The sequence below is a fragment of the Myxocyprinus asiaticus genome, chromosome 50 (assembly GCF_019703515.2).
Source record: "Myxocyprinus asiaticus isolate MX2 ecotype Aquarium Trade chromosome 50, UBuf_Myxa_2, whole genome shotgun sequence".
NCBI classification, from domain to species: Eukaryota; Metazoa; Chordata; class Actinopteri; order Cypriniformes; family Catostomidae; genus Myxocyprinus; species Myxocyprinus asiaticus.
Window position 1 is genome coordinate 11,267,741 of NC_059393.1, and position 19,490 is coordinate 11,287,230.

At 37.0% G+C, this 19,490-nt stretch overlaps 1 protein-coding gene across 1 annotated transcript; it reads right to left on the reverse strand.

The window, feature by feature from the left end:
• Positions 1 to 379: 379 nt before the first annotated feature.
• On the reverse strand, positions 380 to 19,490 carry LOC127438887 (atrial natriuretic peptide receptor 2-like). Its single transcript, XM_051694798.1, has 24 exons — positions 19,394 to 19,490; positions 19,255 to 19,274; positions 17,982 to 18,078; positions 17,551 to 17,683; positions 16,848 to 16,975; positions 14,085 to 14,185; positions 13,262 to 13,364; positions 12,860 to 13,005; positions 10,330 to 10,402; positions 10,052 to 10,196; positions 9,889 to 9,975; positions 9,472 to 9,615; positions 9,264 to 9,385; positions 8,378 to 8,510; positions 6,587 to 6,635; positions 6,380 to 6,481; positions 6,076 to 6,195; positions 5,779 to 5,872; positions 5,324 to 5,411; positions 5,076 to 5,215; positions 4,184 to 4,336; positions 3,614 to 3,712; positions 2,132 to 2,223; positions 380 to 959 (listed from the first exon to the last, which is right to left on the reverse strand). The coding sequence occupies exons 1-24, from the start codon at positions 19,488 to 19,490 to the stop codon at positions 849 to 851; spliced, it is 2,577 nt and encodes an 858-aa protein (XP_051550758.1). The 3' UTR covers positions 380 to 848.

The following is a 19,490-nucleotide window of genomic DNA, read 5'->3' on the forward strand; positions in this document are numbered from 1 at the left end:
CTTTCATATTCTTCTAATTGTGTTTATGGTGATCCACATTCTTCATGCATATCGCCACCTACTGGGCAGGGAGAAGAATTTACATTTTAAAAAGGACTTAAATATTGATCTATTTCTCACCCACACCTATCATATTGCTTCAGAAGACATGGATTAAACCACTGGAGTTGTATGGATTACTTTTTGCTGACTTTGTGATTTTTGGAGCTTTAAAGTTGCATAAATAAACTTGCATTGTATGGACCTACAGAGCTGAAATATTCTTCTAAAAATCTTCATTTGTGTTCTGCAAAAGAAAGAAAATCATATACATCTGGGATGGTAAGTTGGTGAGTAAATAATGAGAGAATTTTAATTTTTGGGTGAACGATGCCTTTAATTCAAGCACTCTTGCAGAATCCACCAATGGGCATTGTCATAACAGATGCAGATGCAAAGAACATTTCACATACAGAATAAACTGAATTTTTATAAGAATATACAGTATACATATAAAACAGATTTTTACTTATGACAAATTACATGTGCAGCAAATATTTTTCTATGAAGCTAAAGTGCTTACCACAAACATTTTCAAAGTTGCCCTTTTTGTCTCTATAAACACTTTCACATGACTAAAACCATGACATGTAAGACAGCATACAGCAGATTCTTACAATATGTTTGTCTACACAAAATGACTGTAACAATGAGAGCAGCAATATTAAAATTTAATACTACACATACATCAGTTATACAATTGAACAAAGTCAGTAACCATAACTGCTAAATGACGGTATTAAAATATGTCTATTTATTTGTGACATTTTCAATCAAAACTGTGCTCGTTTTTGACCGCAGTAGAGAAGTTAATTGCTAACAGGGATAGGAAGACCCAGAAGCTCATCTTCCTGAAACAGAGGGTCTGTGCCAGGGCTCCTTTTCGCCTCCAGCCACCAAGTTGTCATTTCACCTTTACCCTGATAAACAAAAACAAAAAAATCACAATCAGTAAATCTCCTCCTGAACTTAATGCTCTGTAGGACAATATCCAACAAAAGAGAGAGGGGGTGGTGGGGGTGGGGGGGTAGAGGGAGCAAGAGAGAATAAGAGAAGAGGTGTGTTTTTGCTTGTGCATAATGAACAGACATCATTTAAGTGGAAACACAAAAGCCAGCTGAGGCCGAGCCCTAATTGAGACATGGCCCAGCTGAGTTTAGGTCTTGCGTTCAGTCTCCTGGGGCCTTTAATCCTCAGGCCTCTATTCTCTTGTGTATATACCATCATCTCCGTAAGAAAAAGATCAGTTATTGATCGATTTGGTACAAGGGTCTAAAACACAGCAGATCTGTTTAAGAATTCAAGACTTTTTCAAAATAATGAGGATGTGCAAATCAGACTTTGTTAATTCTCAATGAGGCAATTACTCGAGCGAAAATCTATTAGTTGTTATTTAGTTAAGAAGTGATTATTTAACTCATCTGATTAAAGTTTTGTAACATTTTATTTCAGATATTTTCATTTTCTGAAGAAAATGTGACTGGTGCTTGCTTGTGCAAAAGTTGCTTGGTGGTTGTGGATGGTTGCCAGGGAACTAGGTGTTCTTAATGTTTTAGCATGTTGTTATGCTGTTGCTATAGTTAGTTACTAGGGAATTGGTAGGTGGCTGCTAGGGTGGTCTGGTTTCCGATTCCGATCCCTATATATGGCCCGGGTCCCTCCTTCAATGTAAGTTGTAAGCTTTTAAATTCTTAATCGTTTAATTGCCTTCCATGTGCAATTTGTAAGTCTGATCAGTTTAAAAAAAATAACAGCACCACTCACAAGCACATCTAATAACAGCCTGCTCCACAACAGAATTACTTAAGTACATATTGTTAAATGCCTGATGTTTTTATATCTAATCTATTATTTTACAAATGTAGTGCAACAATAGAGCTTTATTTGTTGTTTTTTCTATTAGTCACATTAATAATTTTGTCAGGCTTTGTAAGAATATGTCAGTTATCCATGGCAACCATGGTGAGTGAACTAAAATATTTTGCTTTGCCAAATTTACAACAGTCCAACAATAGCAAAGAATAGCTATATGGGTGGCTCCTTTTCAATTCTTGTATATACCCAAGTGCTGTATCAACACTGAACGTCTTACCTTCACATTGAGAGACCCACGGCATGTCAGGACATATCCTCCAAGTGTGTGCAGCAGGGCTGCTGTAGATCCACTGCACTGGATCTTTAAAGCTAAAAGTGTAGCATAATTATTTGTAAAATATGTAAAAAAAAAAAAAAAAAAAAATAGAAAGCATAGGGCAAGGGATAGAAGTGACAAACTTGTTGAGTAAACTGATTATAAAAAATGGGAATTTTTTTATTATTATTTACAAAGATTTATCACAGATAAATCTTAGATTTATCAGTTAAAACACTTTTTTTTGTTTTATTTTTTCACTTTCAGAAGAAAATTTGAGTGGTGCTTGCGCATGCAGAGTTTGCTACCACAAAGTCAGGGTGTTATGGGTGGTTGCCAAGGTGTTACTATGAGTTGCTATGGTGTTCAGAGTAGATTTTATGTTGTTATGCTATTTTGGCCAAAATGAAGACATTCCGCACTGGACACCAATTGTCCCGTATTTTAGCAGACAATGAAATATTGGGGAATATTGTTGCGTTCCGCATTGAAGCGGCATATTAAAAATGCTCTATGGGGAAACGTCCCGTATTTGCATTACAAAAACTAAACTCTATACTAGCAAGGGTGTTCTGATTGGTAGATAAGAGTGTTGCTAGGCGGTTACTACAATGTTTTGGGTGGTTGCTTTCTGGTCCAAGTCAAAAGAGACCACCTTCAAGTCTATGATATTCTGGTCCCTATGGCCCGGACCCCTCCAACTTCACCTGTTTTATTGTTTGCGAGTCTGAAGGCAAGAAATCCAACAAAAACTGATTGTTGAATCTGTTTTATCCCATCATAGCTAACAAAACCATACTGATTTGATTGTGAAATGGGCGACAGAAGGTTAAAATTTCTTCAACTTAAATCGGTCTGTGCTGTTTGATATTCAAACCACTGCCCCCAGTGGTCGAAACTGGAAGTGTTGTTGAATGCAGGGACTCATGTGAGCTCCAGTTTCCAGGTGAAATGTCCACAGAGTGGCACCAAAAGCAAGTTGTTTTTAGTTGTAAATGATGTAATGCAGTCAACGGGAATGCATATTGGATTAATCATCTGCCCTAAACCTAACCACCAGTGGAGTAAAAATGTAATCTTATAGGAAAAATGCAAATTTGAACCACGCTCATCATTCCTTAGGTGAAAGTGATTACTTCCTGGTTTCCACCAGAACCTGTGCCTCTGGGGTTGCTTGCCCAACACACTATCATTAGCGCCAAATGAAAAGGTAAACATTTTACTTGATGCAAAAAATATCTGATGGGAGATGGCACTTGTCAGCAACTCGGCAGAATAGGGTCGATGTTAGAGTCCCGGAACTTTTGGTATGTAGACTTCCCATCAGATCATGTTGAATAAAACAGTGCTCAAAGACAAATATTTACAGGATTCCATTGCCAGACTTGCCAGCCAAGATCAGTTACTAATTGACACTGTGTAAACAACTCGCTCAAATAATACCTTCACTGGTGGACTCCATACGAGAGGCTGTGTTCACAGTGTCACCAAATAAGCAGTATCGTGGCATTTTTGTGCCGACCACACCAGCCACTACAGGGCCTGTGTAAGAAAAAACAACAACAAAAAACAGACAAAATACAGTATGCTGCCAAGTCTTGTCCAAAACAATGGACAATAATTGTTAAACATGGTACACAAAGGTTCTTAGTATTGATTATAGTCAGTTTGGAGATAAGTTTAAGGGACAGATCATTAAAGACCCCATGTTATTGCTTGATAATTAGCTTTTAGCTAGTCAGTTGCAGGTGGTAATAGGGGAAGGGACTTTCTAATTTTAGATAGCATTTGACTGGACAAAAATCTGTGCCGTTTAGGATGAGTCATCAATATTTTTGGTCTGTCTTCCCGGTAGTGAAAGACTTTAATTTTAAATACATATTACTAAAAGTTATTTTCATCAACTTTTAGGAGTACGCAATCATATAGATGGCTTAAAAGTTAACAGAAATGGACTAAAAGACACAAAACTTAAATTAATTTTATGTGGTCTTTCATGGAAGCCATGCTGACCTGAGTGAATGCCAGCTCGTATCTTCAGCTGTGTGGTGGGCTTGTGTGGGATTTTAAAGGTATGGCAAACGCTGATCAAATCCAGTGCCATACTGGCGATTTCCCCAGCATGGTTGATCCCGTTCTCTTTTGGTACTCCTGAGACGACCATATCTGAGGAGGAAGAGGGTTGTAATTGAGTTTTAAAGGAATGGTTCACCCAAAAATGTAACTTCTCTCATCATTTAATCACCCTTATGCCATCCCAGATGTGTATGACTTTCTGTCTTCAGCAGAACACAAATGAAGATTTTTAGAAGAATTTCTCAACTCTTTGGGTCCATACAATGCAAGTGAATGGGTGCCAAAATTTTGATGCTCCAAAAATCACACAAGTCAGCATTAAAGTAATCCATATGTCTCCAGAAGACATTTGATAGGTGTCGGTGAGAAACAGATCAATATTTAAGTAAATTTTTACTTTAAAAATTCTCCTCACTGCTCAGTCAGACTTTACTTTCACTTTTTCTTGTGTTTTTGGTGATTCACCCTCTGCATGCATACGCTCCCTACTGGGCAGGGAGAAGAATCTCAAGCAAAAATGGACTTAAAATATCACTTCAGAAGATATGGATTTAACCACTGGAGTCATATGGATTACTTTATTGATGCCTTTATGTGATTTTTAGAGTGTCAAAATTTTGGCACCCATTCACTTTGATTGTATTGAACTACAGAGCTGAAATATTCTTCTAAAAATCTAAATTTGTGTGCTGCAGAAGAAAGAAAGTCATACACATCTGGGATGGCAAGAGGGTGAGTAAATTATAGGAGAATTTTCATTTTTGGGTGAACTATTCCTTTAATGCACTTTTTATGGCACACAGTGCAGGATTTCTGCAACCAAACTCACAAGCATCTCCAATAGTTTCCACTTTATAAACATCATAGTTGTCGATGATGTCATCAAATGTGGTGTAAAGTTTGTTGAGGAAATCCACAACTTGGTGAGGGGTGCTGGACCCAGAGAGCTGGGTGAAGCCCACTATGTCACTGGCCAATTGAATAAGACAAAATGTTTTACAAAAGTCAACAAAAATTAGTGAGCCAACTGAAGAAAATCCTGTTGAAGACCAGATTACTTTGATATATTTTACTTGCCTGAAATATACTGTGGCATTGGAGTAACTCTGGGCCTCTGCTGTGCAACCCTGACGAAGATCATCCGCTACTGGTTTCGGTAACATGCCTGAAACAAATAGAAATGGTATACTAATACTAATACCAATATGTACATGTATTCTGTATTTTAACCATATCTCATCCTGGAATCTAACCATGACAGTACAAGCAATCTAGAACAGAGGTTTTTAAAATTAGCTACTTTAAATATTCAGTAGGGGGAAGCATAAGGATGATGGTTCATGTTACTGAAAGTTGTCTTAAAGGTTATGTGTGCCATTTCACCTTTCCCAGCTAAATATTTAAAGACAAATTTAAGTAAGCCGTTTGTACATTGATTTCCTTAAAGTAAATTATAAAACTGTGGCTCTATGATGCAATCAAAATATTTCTGGTTGCTTGAGCATGTAATTTCATATATGCTTTATTCATACTGTAGAGTAAACGGTCTGTCTTCTGCTTCTCCTGCAGAAGATCTTGAGTTCTGTCAGCTACAATGGTTTCCAAATGTTTACTGTACTTTTCCATCTAGAAAACATAATCAAGCAAAAAAGCAACAGTTACAATCAATAGTTATGTGAAATGCCATTATATAAAGTAACAGTTTCATTCACTGTGCAATCTGTGTCAGTTTGTTGGGCTTGGGATAAGGGCGACCATACTTTGTATTTCAATAAACTGTAAAACAAATCACTGGAATATAGAAACTCTTGATAAGATATTACACATACCAGGTTCATCATCATATCCACCGGGCTGACTTTGTGTGGGTTCATTTTATCAAGAATCTTCTTCACCTGCTCAAACGTTGGCCTCATGGTGAGATTGTGTGACCAGCATCTCTTTATTAGCTGTGTAGAATTTGACTATGAACACTGAGTGCTTTCAATTGTCGAAAGTTCTCATTGTTTAACCAAACACAATAAACACTGTTATCAAGAGCAGATCGAGAAAGCAATCAAGGGTCTTGAAAAGGAAATGTACTTATATAAATACCACTCAAGAGCAAATAAGAACCATCCATCAGTTACAAACCTCACAGTAATCGTCTAGATCTGGGCAATCGTCATCTGATTTCCCAGCCTTGAGTTTGGGAAGAGATGGACGCCACGTGACATCAACCTTGACTGAGTTGGCCTGTTCCTGCTCATGTGACAATAATTGCACTTCTTATCATCCTCTCATATTAAAAAAACTGCCTGAAAAGTCCAAAATCTGTCTTCCTGGTCCTTGTATACTTACCGAATTTAGGTCACTGCGAGTGGCGATTTCCACCAAGATAATAGAGTAGCTTCAGATAGGGAAGAGAAGGCAAATGTTGCTCTGGGATGCAAAAACAATGGCACCAAAAAGTAATTGGACACTTAAGGCACACTTTAAATTGTCAAATGTCATTGCATTAAGATATCGAATTATCAAACCAAGTAGCATACAAATTATGCTAGACCTTTTCTCAAAACTATCTTCACTTATCTGAGTAATTTTGCAATTACTTATAATCAACTGGTCCCGAGGTAATTATTATGGAGTTACTGAAGTTCCCCTCAAGTTCAGAAATGTCCCTAGTAACCACAGGTATAATGAGCCTGATCAAAGTCTTTCTAGCAAGTCAGTCCACTGTCGGCCATCTTTGGAATGCTCTCAGGAGGCTATTTCCTGTCATGACAGTGCAGCTCCTATCTACTTGAATGGGGAAACACTGAAATCTCAAAAACAGTTGGTCAAGATTACGATCAAATAGCATATTTTAAATTAGCAATAAAATTTGAGAATACTGGAATAATAAATTGTGCTTCTTTACCTCATATGACACTAAAAAACATTTCCCAATTTGCATTGCTAATGCGCATTTGCTTTCTCAAGCTGATTGACAGGTAATATCTGTGAGTGGCTCTTTTACCTGTAAGGCAGGATTGCCTTTCTACATCCATTGACCGATGGGCTCTAGAGCTTCTTGGTTGGGCGTTCCAATTTCTCCAATTCGTTTAAATAGTAGTGGCCATCTCTGCTAAATAGTCTCTGGCCTGATCTCTTGAAAATTACATTACGTGGTTCAATACACGTTTTGTTGTAGTTCCGATGTGAAATGTCCACTGTGTGGTGCTAAAAGCAAGTTCAGTTTTCACATTAAGAGATGAGGTTATGATTAATGCTCTATTGAGTTTTAAATCAACAAAACCGACCTCCCTACCCTAAACCTTGTACCTAAACCTAACCGATAGTGTCATAAAATGCAAATGTAACATGAAAACACAATTGCTGAAGCAACCACGTCATTATGTGGTGATTCTATACAACTTTTTCCTGATATGCCGTCTTTTTAGCAAGTCAGGTCACTCAGCGGCCATCTTTGGAACACTCCCAGGCAGATATTTTCTATATAAACAAGCGGTATGACAGTGAAGCTCTTTATTCATCTTCTTGAATGGGGAGAGACTGAAATCTCCAAATGGTTGGTCAAGATTACGATCAAAGAACATACTGTATTTAAAATCAGCAGTAAAATCTGACAACACAGGTACCATAAATTGTGCTTCTTTACCTCACATCATTCTAAAAAACTAAATTTTCCCGGTTTGTATAGCTAATGCGCATGCCCGTTCTCGAGATGATTGGCAGACGATGTCTGTATCTAAAAGGAGATTGGCTCTTTTACCTTTAGGACAGGACTTCCTTTCTGCATCTATTGGCCGTTGGGCATTCCAATTTTTCTCATTCATTTTAAAAGAAGTGGCCCGTCTCTGCTAAATAGTCTCTGCTTGAGTATTCTTCTGAACTTATACCCCAGTTCAATTGAGATTGAAAAGTGTGTTTGTGCTATATTTCTTTTACCTATGTGGCACTTGGTTTGATATTTTGTTATATGATGCAAATACATGCATTTTTTAGTGTGGCTTTAAAGTGTCCAAAAACTTTGAGGCGAGTGCATAAAGTATATACAACACTGCGCATCCATAGATGAGAAGAACAGATAAGAAGAAATTTAGCTTTCCGAGTGTGATGAGGTTCATAGAGTTCAAGTATTGCCCCCACCTGTACACATCAGATGCGGCTGTGCAACTAGTGCTGATTCCTAGCAGAACTTCAGGGGCACTGTAAATGCGATAGTCATTTTGACAATGGAAATCTTCAAAGTCCTCCTTTCTGTAGACCATTAGCCCATAATCTGTATGATGGAACAATATGTGTTAATTCTCCTTGAGGAACAAAAATAGAACTGATTTTTTCACATACTGTATGTTGCAATGCATGTGGTTATTTTACATGAAATACTTTGGGGAAGTTGACATTGTGTAATGCCATACTATATCAAAAACAAAAATCAAAAAAAATTTTAAACAGCATTTTGCTAATTTTTTTATAATTACTATACATGCAATTTTTGCGACCATATTAGATACTACATGGAATTTTGAATTGTTAAAAATTCACCCCACAGGACCATTTCACAAGTTCACTGGGTTATATAGTCCTGGAGTGCATTAAAGTAAACAGATTTTGCGGGCTCAAGGGGCTCGAGAACAGGACCCCCCCCCCCCATCTAGAATATATGACTAAAACAAGAAATAGAAAGACAATAATGATTGATATAGGCATTTTGAAATATAAAGGTGGAGATGGGGAGTGGTGGGATGGGAAGCAGCCCTTTTCTATCCTTGGGATATGATTGGCAGGCAAGCTCCTCCTGAGCTAACATTTGAAACTTCATTAAAATGAAGGCAAAAAGGTGACTAAAAATTATGGGGAAATACATAAGAGAAATGGTGGCCAATCACAGCACCTAAAGTACACGTTTACACTTATACATTAATATACATTTGAACCTAAAATCTTAATTTCAATGAAAAAATCTCATATCCATGTATCAGATGCAGATGCATCTGACACCATAAAACTGCAGATTTTTTATTTTTTTTACCTGATATTTTGCAGACCCACCGGTCATCAATTACACAATTACGAGAGTGAAGACGGCCATGGAACATTTTGTGCTGGTGCAGGTAAGCCATCCCACGGGCAATATCAGTAGCAAAAGATAATCTGTAGAGGCATACACACAAAATCCATATTATTTCTGAAAAAAATATCAAAAAGAGCTTTCCCAAAATACCTCAAAACAGATTTACCGAAAACCCCAATTGATGGGGACATCCTCATTCAACAACACATCTGCCAGGCTTCCCTTTGGACAGTACTCAGTGATGATGCTCAGGAAGGGGACTTCAATGCAGCCTCCAATAAACTTGGAGATGTTTGGGTGGTCTAGCTCCCTAGTATGAAAAATGTCTCTGTAAAAAAACTTTAAAAGCAACTTAACGTGGCCAATATTACTAACAAATCTAATATACATGTTGAGGGAGACCACTTTTAGGGACCACTAATCATATACATGGAACGGAGCTTAATTGCTTATTCCGTAGCCAAAAATGTATCTTGATTTGTGGTTCAATTATCCCACTTAATTCACAATAACCTGCCAGTCACTTGTTGCCCCAATAAATGAAGAATTGATGGTGGTTTTAAATGTGGGTTCAGCTACTCACCTGACCTCTTTCACCTCTTTTCTGATTATTTTGGTAAGAGTGAAGTGTTTCTTCTGTATGTGTTTCACAGCTACAGTCCTTCCATCACTGTCAAAATAATGTAGGGGTATTAGTCACTGAAGACATTGAAGATGTAGTATAACAATTGCTGGGAGACACTCACTAGATGCCAGCCTGAATGAAGCGTCGTTTGAAGTTGGTATTTACTGCAGTGCATACGGTTACATCTGTGATTCTACTTACACCGGAGTTCCTTTTTACTGTCTGAAGGCTTGTGGTGCTACAAAAACCTGTATAGCACACTTTACCTGAAAAGATTTCAACATGGTTTAAACTTTTATTCTGTATTGATTACTAAAGTTATGTCTTTCACTGATGGCTGATATAGGGATTTTCATTCAATGGTCACATATTTTAAGACTTGAGTATAAAACCTCTTACCAAACAAGATATTATTATAGTTGATGATCCAGCTCTCATCCCAGAACATTTTTTGCTTTTGGTATTGCAGCCACTGGGAAAAGTAAGTAATGTAATTCATAAATTCTTAATGAAAAAAGTTTTATAATAACGTGATTTGTGTAAAACTTCCTCTTCCCCTTAAAGGAATTTCCGGGTTCAATAGAAGTTAAGCTCAACTGACAGCATTTATGGCATTATGTTGATTACCACAAAAAATCATTTCAACTCGTCCCTCATTTTCTTAAAAAAAGCAAAAATCGATGTTACAGTGAGGCACTTACAATGGAAGTGAATGTGGCCAATTTTTGGAGGTTTAACCTCGTGCGACCCCCGCGTCCACATGTGTGGACGTTGTATTTTGGCTTTGCTATACGCAACGCATCATTTAAATGAATTAAAACCGACTGAATACTGTTCGCAAGACTCTACACTGTAATTTAAGGATTAAACTTCTGAAGCACTGCGTCATGTGACATAACAGCATGATGTTGATTTCCAGGAAGCGCTGCAACAGGCACAGCACCAACAAAAGTGCCTCTGGTAAGAAACCTCTTTAAGTTTTTTCATTGAAACCTATTTGGTTGAAAGGAGTAGCATCTCTGTTTTCTTTTGATATGTCACTTTAAAAAATCCATTAATTTTTCGTGCGTCAGCGCACTGATAAACATGAAGTCCACATATGTGGAAATTAGGACTGCGTTCCCTCAAAAGTTGAAAAAACATGTTAGTTATTTTGAATATGTTTCAATATTAACATTGTTTCATTTTAATATAAAAAAATTAGCACTGTACAATACTGTTCTATTTATTAACATTAACATTAAGTAAAGGCATTCCTATATATTTACTATGCATTTTCACATTGAGAATAAATGTGTTCATGCAAAAGCTGAAAAATGTTGCTTTCAGAAGCTTTATATGGAGTTAGGATGAAAATAAGGTGGATTTCTAACTGTTCTGAAACCAGTGCAGACAGAAAAGTCATTCACTAAATCGGGAGCAAGGGAGCAAGGGTGCATCCTATAGTTTTCTATGCAGCTAAGTGCATTCACTCCTAAAATCCAACCAAAAGTTCAGTTTCAGGCTGCAGATGATGTTTGGACCATTCAGCATGTTTGGGACAATGATAATCAGTACATAGTTCAGAATTCTAAAATGCAAAATTTAATTTTAACATAGTTGACAGTGATTTGATGATGCTGGCCAATACTTTTAATCAGAATTATTAATTCAGCTTTATAGAAAATCAGCTGTAATGTCTATAACGTCTCAAAAACATGGATAACCAACAATCCTGGACACATAATAAACTATTTGATAAATAAAAATCTGACTTGCTATAGCTTGGTATTACTTAAAATTTCACAATTTAGTCCCGCTGTCCACATATGTGGACATCAATTTTTAGGAAAACTATTTGCTCTAGAATTTGTATTTTTTATTTTATAAATTTTTTTGCTTGTTTATTAGGTGCTACTAGTTACAAATCAAAAAGTGAAATGAAAAATGCACACAGCAGTCATGCGGGGGTCTCGGGAGGTTAAAAGCAGAAATGTGAAGCGAAATAATTTTATAAATGCAGTTACATTAAATCTTCTGTTAAAACTTGTATAATTGTATAATGTAAAACGTATAATTTGAGCATTAAAGTTGTTTAAATTGTAATTTTTACAGTCATTTTAGGGTTTGTTGACATTACATCGTCATGGCAACGAAGTTGTAAAACTGGCTAAGTAACTTTACACAGAAAAGGTTAGTAAGTTATTTTATAACACTAAAATGTTTACATTTATCTTGTTTATGTCTTGTGGCTATACTTTTTAACATTTACAGATTGGCCCCATTCACTTCCATTGTAAGTGCCTCACTGAAATCTAGATATTTGCTTTTTTAAAGAGAGAGAAGGAGAAACAAATGAAAATTGTTTTTGTGGTAATCAGCATAAGCCTAAGCCACAAATGCTGTTGATTGAGCTTAACTTGTATTGAACCCAGAACATTCCTGTAAAACCAAAAGGGATCATATTCACATGTAGCCACAAAATATTTGGACACTTAAGCCACACTTTCAAAATCAATATAACTATATTGATTGTAACAATATAAAATACAATTTCTTTCCTCTGTGGATTGGAGCTAAACTCCACTAAAGGAGCAATTTATAGCAGAATGTCCAAGCTGCTCTTTTCCATACAATGAAAGTGAATGGTGACCACAGCTGTCAAGCAAGATATGAAGTGAATAACGAGTTCAATTTAGGTTTCTTTGTATGGACTACTTTTGGTATTCCACGGAAGACTGAAAGTTTGGAATGACGTGGAGTGAGTTAATTATACCAGAATTAAAATTTTAGGGTGAACTATCACTTTAAGTGTGCAAATGCTGTATCTGTTGAAAATTTGAAAGCTCAATCCTCCTCCAGTTGTGAAATACCTAAACAAATCCTTGATGTATCCTTTTACTGAGTCATATTAGCAAATATCTGTCAAGTATTGTGCAGGCAGTCTCACCACTAATGTTAAGATGAAGCCACTGCAGAACAAGGCCACAGGAAGACCAATGGCCACTTTGATGGATGTGGCCATAGGACAGACCCCACAGTCAGCGGGACACGTCAGACAGCTCTCCTCCAGCTCGCACATAGCATCTCCACACACTGACACAAAACACACACACGCAATTGAAAGTGCAACCCAAGACAAACAATGTTAATTCTGTTCTCTTTTGAGAAAACACGAATGATTTCATGGACTAGTATTGCAATATCTAAATAACATTATTTAACCAAACACTTTGTTTTACATAGGTATATTTTGTCCAACACCTATATTCCTGATGTACTAATTATAAGTTATCTTTTTCGCAAAAATATATATGTATATAATGTATATAACAAACAATAGACTACTAACCTTGAGCGCTGACTACCAGCACCTTTGACTCTAATGCTGCATGCATCTGTCCCACTTTAATATGAGCAATGACAGATGTAACTCCTAAATGGACCAGTACCACCTGTATAAGAAGAATCAAAATTACCATTAAAAAATGCCATTATTTCCTTCCATACCTTTATCTTGATTTGAAAAATACCATTATTAATTTGCTTTTTTTATTAATATTATTGTTAAATACATTATACAAACGAATTACATTGTAGAGGCATTATAATAGCCACAACAGTCAAATATCAGTTATATTATCTTCTGAAGAAAAACAAAATGTGAATGGTGATTGCCTGTGCAAAAACCTCCACCATGATAACATGTTGTCTTGGTTGGTTGTCAGGACATTGCTATGTGGTTGTTAGGTGTACAGCCCATTGAAGAGACTTTAAGTCTGCCCCTCACAGACTCATTGTCATTCCCATTAAAAATCATTGATGGCGCTAGTATGAATAAGGTCTATTCTGGTCTCTAGAGGGGCTTGGGCACATCCTTCAATATACCATAAGTATATGGGATGTTTCTATCATTTTATCATCAGCCAGGTAAAATTATAAGTTCAATTAATTTAGAAAAAGAAGAGCTCACCTCTGCTCACTAAGTCACATGATTTGATGATGTAGCACATGTCCATAGCACAAATGGTGCAGGACAAGTTGTGCGATTAGAACAAATCTCTACCCTATAATAAAAGTGATGCTGGCCTTAGAAAGCACCACTAGTCATAATTGCCAGAATGTTTTTCTTAGAAAGTGAAACAAGAATTTGACTATATTGCTTTGCTTGTAACCTTTGAAGTCCAGAGCAGTTGGCTCATCTTGCCCGCTTTAGAGACAGTGTGGGTTACAATTTCACCATCGTCTGGAATCCAAGGACCACAAATCCCTCCACCTCTCTAAACAGAAAAATATAATCACTCATACTGTTTTAAAAGGTTAAATAAGTTATGGAGCAATCACGACTAATATTCACTGTCAAACATCATGTACAAATTATAATAACAGGTTACAACACTGAAATGTACTGTATAAAACTAGTTAAAGTGGAACCTGGAAAAGTGCTCATCAAGGCTGGCCCACTTTCACTGATTAGCTTCCACATCCACCCCCCCCCCACACACACACACACACATATATTAGTTTTTCTAATGTTTTTTTTTGTTTTTTTTTCTAGAAACAACTCAAAGAACTATATATTACCTTGGCATTGGCAAATTGACTATCATGAGTCGCCACGTAGGTTACTAAAGCCATTCCACCAGTACGGTTTGGAACGGTTGTGTAAGGTTAGCCATGCCGAGAATTCTGGTCCGAGAACGGTTTATAGTTGTGCCGTGCCACACCGAGTTGTGGAAATGCTGCTATAACTGTTCCGTACTGTGCTCAGAACTGTTCAGCCTGATGGTGGAAAAGCAGCTAAGTTGGGGACTTTTTTCTTTTTGATTTCTATTGTTTTGATTCAGAGCTAATGATATTACCCCTAAACCTGACACTCACACAAACCTCTTTTTGGCATTTTTCAATGTTCACTTAGTCATCATTTGGTTACAACAATGTAAATAAAACCTGACCCACACATTTACTAAGATTTTACATGGGCACATACCAAAGACTTTTTGTGTAGAGCTAACCTACTCCCTTAAAAAAAAACTTTATATTAAAAAATTCTATTAAAATAGTATTTGCTTTTTTATGAATTGATTTTTACAGTTTTTTCCCCAAACTATAGCTAAATATGTAAACACAAACACATTTAACCACTATTGGGTGGTATAAAATGAGGCTGACTGTAATTATTAAAGACCAACTCAAACCCTGCCCCTAAAAGAAAACTTTTTGCATTTTCTAATAATAATAATAAATAGTTATAAAATTATAAACTACTTTTCCCTTTTGAGGACATTCCTTAAAAAAAAAAAAAAAAAAAAAATCTACACATTTTGAAGGTGCAATATATAAAATTTTTCAATATATTTTTTTTGCCAATGTGTGAACGGCTTGTAACACAACTTAAAATTGAGCCCTTCCCGGACTTCCTAGGTTGCCTATTAAAGCCTGTTGACTGATTTTCATGCGAAGGGAGCGGGTCGCTTTTGCCAGGAAAATCCAAAGGATGTGACGTTTATGTGCGTCATAACAGCATCAACAGACAGTCTGCAACACTAGGTAAAGTTATCTTAGAGATGGAATCCAGAAAACGTCCGGCTCCCAGCACAACACTGACTCCTACACAATCTAAACCAAAAAAAAAACCAAAAAAACATTTATCTACTGAATCCCATCTGGCTAAGCGGGAACATGATCGTGGTCAAGCGAAAACTAGAGTGAACATCGGCAGGGCATTTGATTCCTGGAGGGACATTCGTTCGGTTTTGGGGATGAAAGCCGACCCTGAATAGGCGTTCTTCTTATTGGACAGGTAAGCTTACATAACTGCAAAGCATGTGAAATATAGTGCCATAAGGATTGATCTGTGTAATTTTAGCTAACTTGATCTTGCCTGCTAACGCTGACGAATTGCAAGCTACCTTGCTTTGTAACTTTAAAATAATTTAAACGATCTTCTCTTTATGCTAAATGTCAGGTTAATGTCAATGTTAATCTGTAATTATTCAGCAAGGTAAACTACAATAACACATGAAATGAATGCTAGACAATGTTCAAGATAATGCAAAAAGACCCATTCATTAGTGTAACGTAACTTGGTTATACAGAAAATATATACATTCTATTATTATAAAACAATAGCGCATCGATATATCAAAATGACAGTTGTGATGGAATCACATCAATACTGAATTGTGTCAACATATTTATAATGTACAGTTATAAACAGCTACTGTCATCATCCACCAAATTGAGCTAACAGCTATTGATAAAGCTGGCTAGCTAGCTAACGCCGACATAGGCTATCGTATAAATGCAGTCAATGTATCATGCAAAGAAAAGTGATTACTTCAAACTACAGTCTCGCATAGTCAGACCTATATCCACACTTTGTTTTAGCCCTGTTCCAGCACTGGAGAGTCAAATATAATACACAGTCTCAAAGTTTGTAGTAAAACAATCATAACTGTGTTCATTTTAATTATGCTGCCTCATCTGTCAGCATGATGCCGGTGAATCACGTTCAGTCTCTTTGTACGTTACGTCATTGTTTTGGTCGATGCTCGTGTCCCTATGGAGTGTGTGCGCGTGATCACGAGCAACAGGCAGCTGGCTGCAGTTCACTTAATGGTCAAAGGTGTCATTAATAACAAGGGTTTCTGAATCTTACATACTGCACCTTTAAGCAAATATGATGCTAAAGTATATCATTTATTAGAAATGCTCAAATTCATTTAAATGTACTCATACTACTACACGCAATCGCCACAGGGCAGATATAAAGACAGTCATTGGTCAATATACTACACTGCAGTACTGTCATTACGTGGCCTTTGATGTTGTGCCAAAATATATCATGTTTATCCTACTTTTTATTTTTAAAGCGCCAATGCATGTGATTAAATAAGATAGTATTGGTTGTAGGATTCACACTGGCACAATAATACTAACCATGAGTGCAAGGGGACAGGAGTGAATGTTGGCGTGGTACACGCAGCAGTTGTGCTCGTTGGCATTGTTCCAGTTAGCGGGACACTCGTGCTCGAGGCAGAATCTTTTAGCATCTGAGGCGTTGCTGCAATGGGAGAAATGTAAACTGTAACCACTGTTATGTAAAACAGGATTCCTACATTCACTGTGAACATATTACATCCAAGCAGAAATCCAGAATGTGCTATATTGGGGGTGAAAGTGCAGAATATTTGTAGATTGTATGCAGGTTCTGTACATATGTAAGTATATTCCATGCAGGGGAGATCAGGGCTAGCAATTATTTGAAGAATGTGTCAGTAGACACATACAAAGTCCCTTTGAAGCAAGTAGGTTCACGGTGCAACTATGTTCAATGTAAGGGGCATTTTTTGCTCCCACATTTTAAATTTGATGGCCTTTTTGTCACTTTTAGTGGCATTGTTGCCCTGGGTTCCCAGTAATTCTTATCACTGGTGTCTAGGCAGAAACTGAATGAAAAAAAAAACAACACGTTCACTGGAGCAACAAGTGGGACTACTAGCCCGGTCTCCCCTTTGTATGTATTTTTAAATTAGAGGATTTCATTGTTGCAATGTGATGGTGTTGTAAGGATCCTAATAATAGTACAGCTCAAGGGATGATAAACTTGAGAAAGCCAGCTTTGTTAGTTGCTCTCACCTGAACTGGAAAATCTTGTTTTTAACGGCGTATTCATAAAAGGAATCGGAAGCAGCAACAGAATAGGCAACATTGAACTCCTCCCCATCAGTAACCTTTTCAGGTGGACGTTGAACCCAAGCCATTTCTAAACCTGTGAAAACATAATGTGCGTACCTTGAGGAAGTCGAAAAAGGAAATATCCAACATCTAAGTGAATCTACCAAAGCAAATGTTTATCTTTTTGAACAAAATCCCCCTATGCAAATATAAATTTGTTGGTTTCAAAATTTAAACCTTGACCAAATATTCTCTCTTCCCTTTCCTTTTCTTCCTTTTAGCCTCTCTTTCTAAATTTTTAAAGGGATAGTTCACCCAAAAATGCAAATTCTACTGCCATTAAATCAATTGACCTTAGCTGATTAGACTCAATAGTCAAAAGATGCACTTACCGCCACAGCTGATCATGTTGTAATCGTTTGGCTCTGTTATGGGCCAGCAGTCATATTCAGTGTTGTCCAGATCATGCCAACCTTCAACAATCAGGATCTGGAATCATTTCATATTTTCGGTTAGTCGGCAATGAGCTTTACCAGGTGACAAACTGAATACTGTAAGGGAGGTTTCTCAGGAACAAACTAAGGTTGAACCCCCCCCCCACCAAAAAATTTCAAAACGAAATCAAACCACAACCTTTATGTTTGGCAGCACATAATATTATAGAAATTTTTGGGGCTCAAAACAACAAGTTTATCTTAATCAACAGCATTTGTGACATAATGTTGATTATCACAAGAAATACTTTCGACTCGTCCCTTTTTTTTTTTTTTTTTTAAGCAAAAAACTTGGTTGCAGTAAGGCACTTACATTGGAAGTGAAGGGGCCAGCCAGGAGAAGCAAAGGAACCCTTACAAAAAAGTACTGTGGCCGTACCCTTGCATAATGATGGTACTACTATGGTTCTTTAAGATATACCATGGCACTGATTGGTATTTACCATGGTATTTACATGGCACTCCTAAGTACTTTAGTGAATACCATGGTTTTATCATGGTGTGTTCAAATAAAACATTATATTACCATGGTACCATGTCCAAAAAGCATGGTAATACCATGGTACACCTTTGTAAGTAAAAATCAAACTCATACATCCATCATTTTGGTGAATTCAGGTCTGTTGATACTCTCAAAGCTTTGCTCACCAATTAAGGCTTGCCTTATTCTGACTGCTGACAAGTGTTTTTGACATAGTCACAAAAGCAAAGCACGACACTGTCCGATACAGTCCATTTACAGACACTTTCTTGGCATGAAAGCTGACGAGGAATTGATTACTTATACTATTTCTATCCCCATAAAACATTACATCTTACACAAAAAAACACCAACAATTTTAACCAAAAGCCTTCAAAGTGGTAAAAACAATATTGAAATCGAATAATTACAATTTTCATTAACTTAATATAAAATCAGAAACGTTTGTGCCTACCATTAGGAAAGAAACAACCCAGGCTTCACACAGACTCATATTGTCCTGCTTGTCCGTTTGGATGCCCTGTGCAGACTGATTTGATAAGAGGGGGCTGCCTCTTGTCCTCTATTTTTTTTTCTTCTTTCCTTGTGGCTTCAATAGCCCCCTAATTATTCAATCAGCCAGAGAGCCCTCTCTAATCATGAACATGATGACTTTCTGCCCTGCCACTCTCCCAAGGAGATCCAACTCACCTTCAGCCTCCACTTGAAACCTACAGAATGTTGACAGTACATAGAAATGCAAAAACAAATCACTGATTCTTGATATACTGTATACACATTCTCAATTGGAGATGGGGCAGGACTGCAGGCAGGTCAATTTAGCACCCACACTCTCCGCTTACACAACCATGCACTTGTAATTCGGCATTATGTGGTTTGCCATTTTCCTGCTGCAAAATGCAGGGACGTCCCTGGAAAGACGGCAT